The sequence below is a fragment of the Coturnix japonica genome, chromosome 9 (genome assembly GCF_054131305.1).
Source record: "Coturnix japonica strain WE chromosome 9, WE-NBRP24, whole genome shotgun sequence".
Taxonomy (NCBI): domain Eukaryota; kingdom Metazoa; phylum Chordata; class Aves; order Galliformes; family Phasianidae; genus Coturnix; species Coturnix japonica.
In genome coordinates this window covers 21,800,014-21,809,712 of record NC_140671.1, presented here as the reverse complement: position 1 = coordinate 21,809,712, position 9,699 = coordinate 21,800,014, and the positions used below count along the sequence as shown (strand labels likewise).

At 44.0% G+C, this 9,699-nt stretch overlaps 1 protein-coding gene across 1 annotated transcript; it reads left to right on the top strand.

Moving 5' to 3' along the window:
* The first annotated feature begins 716 nt into the window (after window positions 1-716).
* Window positions 717-3,086, top strand: LOC146759837 (uncharacterized). Its single transcript, XM_085509695.1, has one exon. It carries the CDS (start codon window positions 1,216-1,218, stop codon window positions 2,071-2,073), a length of 858 nt encoding a protein of 285 aa, XP_085365821.1. The 5' UTR covers window positions 717-1,215; the 3' UTR covers window positions 2,074-3,086.
* The last annotated feature ends 6,613 nt before the right edge of the window (window positions 3,087-9,699 follow it).

The following is a 9,699-nucleotide window of genomic DNA, read 5'->3' as shown; positions in this document are numbered from 1 at the left end:
CACTACATTTTCTCCACTGAGTGCTAATAACTTGATGTATGTGCATTTGACTTCTGTTTTGTATCTCTTCCAAAACAGAAAAACAAGACACTGGATGTAAGAAGTAACTTTTTTACTCTAAGATAAATCTACTCCAAGATGGCTTATGAAAATGGCTAAAGCACAGTGTTATGTACAGGAATAAAATTTATACACTTACTAATACAAACTTCACTTTACTAAAAAACAGAAAAAAAATATATATTTTTAATCTTGCATAATAAAAAACCATGTAACTTTCCTTTACACCAGCAGCATATGTCCAACTAAATACTTGGATAGAAAATTGTTTCTTATTTTACCTTCTTCAAACTACTTGATAAACAAATCTTAAAACAGATTCCATACACTGGCAGTGAAAATTCATTAACAAAGGTTTCCCTCAGCATCTAAATCAGAGTGATCGTGGGTAACACAAAATCATAGATTCATAAAGGCCGAAAAAGATCTCCAAGATCACCAACTTCAAGAGGCAGAGGGAAGCAGGAAATTTTATTGAATAATAAAACGTGCAGCACGTGAGGCTGGCGCATAGTGATGACCAAGCAGTGGATGACGGCGTCGCTGTGGGACGGGTGGTGATGTCCCCCAGTGAAGGAGAGGCCCAGCAACACGGCCAAGCCCTGGTCTGTGACATCTCCGTGCGATGGATTGTGACTGCTTGGCCCACACTGCTCCAATGCGGGCGCAGCAGCCCAGCCCAGCAGTTCGTGCCTGGCCTCCAACCGAGCGAGTGCGCGAGGACTGGAGTGTGGACAGGGCGAGTTTTGGAGCTGGAACGTGATCTGGGTGTTGCTTGCGCAGCACTCAGCCGCCGTCCCAGAGCCTCTTGAGCTGTACCCCGACCCTGCTGGTTGCAGGCGTCTGGGACATCTAGGAGAGGAGCGTGCAGCAGCGCAGGTGGGCAGCGTGGCAATGCCTGACGCCAGAAGCTGGGGGTGCTTCTTGAGGGCCCCTCCCCAGGCCGGCCTATGCCCGTGGGGACATGGCCTCCGCAGTGGCAGGAGGGGAACAGGGACCGGGAGGGTTTGCTGATGAGAGACTGGGACAGTGAGTGACCGTGGCCTCTCTCTGTCTTTTGCAGTTGGTGACACCGTCTTTCTGCCTGCTGCAGCACCTGTGAGGGGAGCAGCTTCCCGACCTCAGCTCTCCCCAGCCCACCGAACAGCCCGGGCCATGGATGCGACATCCGACTGGACCTGCCCCATCTGTGGGCAAGTACGGGAGGATGTGGCTTACGTGACCCCCTGCCAGCACCAGCTGTGCTACGGCTGTGCCGTCTGGTGGGCACAGAAGAAGCCGAGTTGTGCCATATGCGGGCACAAAGTCGCCACCATCCGATACTCGGTGAGGTCGGACGAGGATTACCTGGAGTGTGCTGTCCCGCAGCCCGCAGCGCACTCAGGTGACGGCCTGCAGGACGAGCAGGGGCCTGCAGAGCCGGTGCTCATCCCAGCTGAGCACAACTTCCCAGCCGAGGTCTGGGCTGCCTTCTTCCAGCAACATCCGGAAGACCTCGGACCCCTGCTCCGATGGCTGCAGGGAGAGATCCATGAGGTGTCCAGCGATGACTGGTGGGAAGTCTACGTGGCACAGTGCACCACCGTGAACTTCCTGTGCCAGCACGGGCTGGACCAGGAGGCCTTGGTGCAGGCGCTGCAGATGACCACCAGTGGTGACGTGGTGCCCTTCGTCAGAAGGCTCATCGGCATCGCTGCAGCCCTGTACGGCCCCACCATCCGCCACCAGCTGGACCACCAGGACACCCGTGCTGCTGGAGGGAGGGAGGACAGTCCTGCAGCCAGCACCAGCACCAGCACCTCCCATCAGGAGCCTCCTGCCTCGGGCCCAGGCCGCTCCACCAGCACCGCAGGGCCCAGCACGGAGCCAGGGCAGGCGGCCACAGCGGGTCCCTCTTCCCAGGGCAGGGACCGCTCGTCTGGGGGGCCCCGGCGCCCCCCGAAGAGGAAGGCCCGCAGCAGCCCCCAGGACTCTGCGCCGCCCTGCAAGAGGCGGCCCCGGCGGCGGCACTAGGCCGGCACCGCAATGCTGTCACAGCACGGCTCCGGCAGGCCGGGAGCCCAACATCTGCCTCTCGGCCTGCTGCTTATAATACCTAATAAACATCCCTTAAAACTTAGAACAAAAAGTCTCTGTGTTTTTGACAAGATTGCTGGCGCTGCTGTTCCTACCCATGCTACCCATGCTGCTTTCTCCATATTTCTGTCCTTATAGATAGAGGGTGTTAAATTTCATCTTTGAAATTTAGGACCGTAAATCAGCACTCCTGATATTACTAATAAAAGAGACAAAGACCCTAATAAGCAGAAGATGGGCCAATTATGATTGCATGTGATGACACTGCGTGATGACATCACAAAATCAGACCCCGTCCCAAACCATCCCACTGTGAGTAATGCAGGAACTCATCAGAGGAAGGAAAACACACGAAACACTAAAGAATCAAACTCCAATCCAATAGCAGCACATAGCCTTGAGTGATACCCTTGGTTTTTGAAACATTTAAGTTACATCATGATCTTTTTTTACTTGAATCCCCCGATTTTTTTAAAATGGAGAACAGCTTCATATGTGATACCTCAATTTGCTTTTAAAAAAACTCCAAATAGCACAAGGCTCCTGTGGCTGTTCAAGGGAACACAGGAAAAATGAGAATTAATCTCGTATTATTCAATGAAGTGAAACACCGTAGCAAGCACACCTGTAATAGACTTTCTGCCCAGTTCAGCAGCCCGACCAGCTTCAACAGGGATGAGGTGCCAACCATGGCAGAAGAGCTGCATCTATTCCACCTTCATTGTGGATCACGCATCATCTGGTGATGAACTGGCAGAGCCTACGGCAGGGCCCTGTGGCATCAGCCCATCTGGGGGGACCCAATGAGCCTCCAAGAGGAAGGCCAGTAACTACTAGGATCTGCCATCACCAAGGAAGACTCCACCCCGCCAGCAGCAGCAATACAACAGTGGTGGAGCTGGCAAGACTGGGGCTGTGTGGCAGCTGGGACACAAATCAGCTCCCATGGACTCCTGTCATTGCTGTCCACTTCCACCATGGAAATCAAGCAGAAACAGAGATGCAGAATCGTGTTGGTGCTGCCAACAGCATAGTGGTCATTGCCTCCCTACCCCAAATGCTTTCTCCCCTTTTTCCTGCTGCTGTGCCACTGTTACATTTCAGGCAGGATCCCCGTGGGTCTCAGTGAAGGGAAGAGCAAATTTCTGCAACTGAGGAGAAAAATCACCAGGCTCTTTCATAGATGGTGCCAACCATCTGGACAGTAAGTCAGAGTTCTGCTGGACACTAGGCAGAACCAGCAGGGAGCCCTGGCCACTAAGGTGAATGGTGTCCTGGGCTACATGAGGGCAAGTGCTGCCAGCAAGTGAAAGGTGGTGATCCTGCCCCTCTGCTCAGCTCCCAAATGCTGCACCTAGAGTTAGGCAGCCTAGCACATGATGGGATAAAGATGCCAAATTCTGTGATGTCTCTTTGTGGATCTAGTTCAGCTTTACAGAAAGAAAAGGCCACAAGTGTAAAAACGAATCAAGTTGGCCTAATTTTATTATGAACTTGCATCAAGAGTGGGAGCAAGACAAGAAAAAGCCACCAAGAAAATGTAAGGAAATAGATTCTGGTAAAATACACTTTTCTTTTTGATATCTGCAACATATGCATGTAGTGCAGAGCCAACAAAATCCATCAAATTCAGCAATGGCTGCATACATGACCATGCATATGTTGATTCACAAAATAAATAAGAAATCCTAGTTCAATTCTGCATCTGATGACGGTACTCATATTAGCAAACAACTCTCTGGATACCGAAAATTGATTATTTCCTTCCTCACATAGCCACCTTGGATATTTGAAAAACATTACCACATCCCACCCTGTCACCTTCCCTCTATGCTGAGAAACTGCTTCATTCAGGTGTGTCTTTCCCACTTTGATTATTCTCTTCTGTGAGCTCTCTATAGTTTGTTCACATCTTTCTTTAGCGTGATATCCAAAACTGAGTAAACCACACCAGGTGAAGAGTTTGGCAGTATCTCAGGTTCTCAGCAAAGCAATTACTTCCCATTTCTGCATCCTAGAATTATCTTCTTTTGTTTGTTTGCTTTGTGTGGGGAGGTGACTTTACAAGCTTCCCCTTCCTATTGGTCTGTTTTCCAAAATGCTTATCAGTCTTATCAGTTTGCATAGATCAGCAACTGCAAAGTGCACAGCTGTAAAGAGTATTTTTCCTACTTTCTCTTGAAACTTTGAGACATTTACTTTAACTGTACAGCTACATGATCTTTCAATGTATTCTCATGCACATTTCTCCCTTTCATTCTCAACATGCAATATGTGGATTACTTTATTATTTCACAGATTTCAGCTGACCAATACCACTTGCAGTAAAAGAATCTCCTTACATGTACATACATAGATACTTATACCTATGTACACACCACATATATGACGCATACAAGTTTTCACATGTATGTATACACGCACTTAGATATTGTGAATGCACCCCTATTCCATACCTTGTATTTGCTTATTATATTATTGCATTGCTGACAGCTCAAATGCAATATTCTTTCCAAAAATTCGCTCGCAAGGGCAATTACACAAGACATTATTTGGAGTCCTGAAGGAGGAAAGGAATAGAGTTAAATACGCTTGAGAAATACATCCATCAAAAAAATCAAGCCTGGATTTTTCCATGACAGAAGGCATGCTTAACACAAGGAAGAGTGCAGAGGCTGACATAAATTCGCCCCTAAAGGCCACTTTAAACTCCTTGCTCAATTTCAGTCTAGGACTCCTGTGGAAGTTATGTTTCCTCTGGGCTCAGTGATGGCCCTCTGCACGAAGGGAAGTTCAGCCACCTAGGATGACCCCTGTACCACTGCAATCACACCATGCTGTAGAAGCAGCCCAAAGGAGAAAGTCCAAGATATGCATCAGTGGGATTGTTGGGAAAGCAGACCTAACTTAATGTCACTTTGTATAATAATGAAAATAAAAGGTCTTTCTTATACGTGGTAGCAAAAAGAGAATACAAAAGGGTCCTGTACACTTCAGACACTCATCAGCAACATGGGGTAAGTGGTTCGGGGCTGCTCTTCCTGGTTTAGAACTGAGGCTCCCTCTCCAGGCATATTTACAGCCAGAGAGAAGAGCTGCAAAGAAACCACCAAATCACTTCTGTTTTGACAAAAATAAACTACCAGAAACTTTCAAACAGCTTTGTTGTATCTTTTCCTTCAATTGCTGCATGCGTCAACAGGAAGACTTATCTCCTCAACTGGGTATTGGATTAAGCTCATATAAGCAGAAATAAAAGAGGAAATCATAATCATGTGAGGCCTAAAATACTTGGCCTCCTGGTCTCTGGAAAGACAAGTCCCATTTATCAACAAGAGGCAGTTTTATAACCCGGAACAAACTTAGGTCAGTGGTAATATTTGTAGGCATGTACCCACACAGCAATAAAAAGGTTAAAATACTTCAGTGGTGCGGCTATAAGAACTCCAACAATTTTTATTTCCCTGGCCTTTCCTTAGAAAGATTCTGGGAGATGTACCCCCTGGAGTATAAATTAAGGAATAAAATCTCTAAGCTTGTACAAGCACTCTCTGGATATTATTGGTACAAGATAGAAGAGGAAACAAGTAATGTTCAAGAGTAAAAACAATGCTGTGGTTAATCAAACTGGGGTGGGGAGGGGAAGAATCCTTCTTGTCTTCAGTATAACTGTGGCATTTACTTTTATTTTAATGTGAAATATGTCTTCCCCACAAGAGACTTAGGATTGACAATTATAAGAGGAAAAAGAATGTTTTAACACTTTATATTCTTATAAATCAGTGTTTGTCTGTGATGTTAAACCCCTCCTGCCTTATGAATCACCAGCCTTACAGGTAGAGCAGAGCATTCCAGAAGAACCCCAGACTCATCTTAAATTGGACCATAAACCCATTCATGCATCAACTGTATGGAAAATGTCCTCACATAAAGCAAATGAATGGAATAACACTCATTCGGCCATCACAAAGACGAACTTGATGCATTTAAAATGACAAGCTAACAGAGCCATCAGCAGCCAAAACTAAGAAGCTTAGTTTCTACAAAGTTTTGATCCAAAGCACAGCTCTGCACTCTGTGTGCATTTTCCAAGGATTTTTGCTTTGTGGGAGCACGCACAAGACCCATCTTCTTCAATGAGACACCTCTGCTCAAGAAACTAATGTGAACTCATTCTTTTTTATTATTCTACCTCTCCATCAGTTAATTGGGTCAGGAGGTAGTTAGGAGGGAGAGAGGAAGAAAAAGACATAGCAGCAAGTGCAGCACAAGCGCACGGTTTTCATTTAGTTTTCAGTGGTCTTCTACAGGAAAAAGAAGAATTGTAATCACTGTCCTTACTTAGCAAACCACAGAAAACTGAGGAACCATGGTCTGAGCTAACATTATACATTCAGTTCACCAGGTTCACTTAGGAAGACCAGAAAAAGTCTCCTGTACGCTGAAAATAGTAAACAGCTGAGCCCACACGATTACTTTCCCTCTTTCTATGCCTTTCTATGCCTTTCATATCATTCACGGAATATCATTTCCATTCCTGCACAACCAGCTGGGCTTTGTGCAGCATCAGCAGCAGCTCAAGCAGACAGAGGAAAATCAGCCTTGTTAACAGCACAGGACCAAGGCAAATCTTGGTTTTCATTTGCTCATAAAACACCTGATATTCACTCTGCAAAGAGAGGCGGAAATCTCAGGGTGATAGGACTGTGGGGTCCTATCACCAGGGGAAAATGTATCCTTTTACAATTCATGGGATCTGAACAGATGTCCAGAAAATTAACTTACTAATGTTGTTGGACCCATAGCTGGTTCTTTCACCTCCCTGCAGTCCTACTTTTGCCGTGCCTCTGTGTTTGCCTGGGTAAGGCACTTTGCTTTCCATCTGCAAAGCATCAGTCCCATGCAGTCCCTGCCAGGCTGAAGCCCTTGCTGTTGTTTCTCGCCACATGAAAAGAGTGGCTGGATCCAGAAGACAGAAAATGGAGCAAAAACACCTGCGTGTGCTGTGTGCCAAACCAAACTGCAACAGAACTTCATTAAAAGTTTTCAGCCTGAAAGGTAACTCCCATTTTACCACAGTGTCAAGAAACATTTTTTCAGTAGGACCACAGTCACAGTACCAGGCACATGGCTCAGTGAAACAACAAAATCCCATTGGATTTTGCTGCTTCCCTTGCTTTTTCATTTTTTTAACCACTTTTATGTTCAATGTGTCTACTCTAAAGGGCAGAGATTTGAAACAGTTGGTTCTATGTCCTACTTATTAGAGTCCTTTAAGTTACACAGTATGCACAGTGAGCTTAATTATGAGACAATGATAGGAAATTAAATTTTTCCAAAGAGCAGTAGACGTTAAAAATGAAAATGTGATGTTTAATTTGCAAATGGACTAAAAATGTGAATTATTAATGGAAGAAGTAACTCAACTTATAGTGGTCTCAAAGATAATGGCTCTATTATTTTTTAAAACCAATATACTATTAGTCCTGCATCGGCTAATAAATAAAAATAAGCAGCAAGACCAGCAAAACCACTAACAACCTCCCATTACAGGAAGGAATGCTGCAAAAATAAGATGCATAGGCAAGGATGATTAATACCAGCGTAAGGGAGCATGCACTTTGTGTAGACCTCCACGTTTAGAAGAAACTCTGAACAGTATGGACACCTGTGATATTCTCACCCCAGACAATTAATCAGACCAATGTACTTCAAGAGAAAAATTGACCAGATGTGAAGGGGTCTGGAGCACCAGCCAAAACTGAGAGATTCTACGTACCCAGCAACAGTGTTTGTGCTCACTGGGTCATTCTTGCCAAAAGTTGGAGTGCAAAAGAGCTTCTAATACTAGCAAATAAAAGTTGGTTCACCATAGAGTAAAAAAATATATATATAACAATGACTGGGGAATCTTTGTTGAAGCTGAACATCCTGGCCTCCTTCCCTGTGTTCCACAGGAAAAAGATTGTTTGTTATCAGAATGCCTTTATAAGAAGAGTCATAAATTCATTACAACCATGCAAGAAATATCTCTATCACATCACTGTCTGTAAGCTAATTGTACAAGACTCCATTCATGTTAAACACAAGGAAGACAAACCAAGAAAACACTGAAATAGCTTCAAAAAAGAAACAGAAACCCAGTTGCGCCGCTATGCAGTAGAAATTCCTTCAAATCTGATAAGGTACTAAAATCTCTGATAAAAACAGTAATGGCCAGAAGGGTGACCGAATTTCTGATGCACCTCATCCACTGTCACAGTGCACTGAGACATGAGCAAACTACAACCCTGCTCAGTTTAAGACGCTTGGGAAGCAGATCACAGGATAAAAATCCAAGTACATAACGTCTTTTTGTTACTGTTGTCAATCAGACTGCATCTTTTAAAAAGTACATGTAGCTGGTCACAGAACAATTATATCCAATTTTATTAAAATAAAGAGAAAATGCTCCTCAGAATAACACTATCTAAAAGCTCTTCAAAAAGTAGTAACATAATTCAAGGAAATACGACTTTTACTATCTTCCCTTCAGAGAAAACCAATGTAGATGTTACTGCTTACTTTGTCCTCGATAAGGAAAACTATGAAAGCACAGAATCATTAAATGCCTTGTGTTAGAAGGGACATCAAGGATCACCAACTTCCAACGCCCCACTGCAGGCAGGGTTGCCAGCCACTAGATGCTGGTAAACGCTTCAGCATCACCGAATAGGTTTCACACATAAAATTCTTTCCAAAAATTTCCCAGAATTTCCAAGGGGAAAGCACTGGAAGTGTCTGCACCAATACTGGCAGAGTTTGATTTCAGTAAATTAAAATGTTTCTCCTCCCTGTGTGCTCACACTCTAATAAAACACATATGGAAAATAGTGAAAATATTCAGAGAAGCAAAATTTTCTTTGATTATGATGATTCATTGAAAGCAAAATCAAATCTGTTATTAGCCATTAGAGTCTAAACGCTATGATGAATGTCTGGGATTTACATGGCACTTTGCATCTTCAGAGTACTGTAATTAATTACTCTTACACTGTGCGGCATTGTTTTCACACAAGGCTCTCTCCAAGACCAACTAGATGTTAATTATAAGGGCCCCTCTCCTCAGATGGCATAATACAGTAAGACTCTGTTCATGTACCTAACACTGATATCAAACAGTGCTCTACTGAACCCTGCAATGACATAGCAGCACTTCTGATGCTTTTTATTAAAATCTCCCTCTAAATATGTTTTAAAGGGTTTTCTTTCTTTTTTTAATAAGAGAAAGCTCCAGAGGGAGCCCATGCACAAAGAATATATACATAAAATAGCTTCCAGACTAATAGTAAAACTGTGTGCAGAAAGTTCTTCAAATCTATTGTTGAGGTTTCAAGGCAATCTATATAGGGAACTATAAATTCCAATATATGGAATAATGCTCCAAAGAACTTTTACAAAAACAGGGCTTAACATTGTTTTATTTAGTGCACGTATGTCAATAAACAGAAAGAAAAAACACTACAGAGTTGTAATGGAAAGAATCTCCAATATCAAAGATATTAAATCTCTGCCTCAGATAGA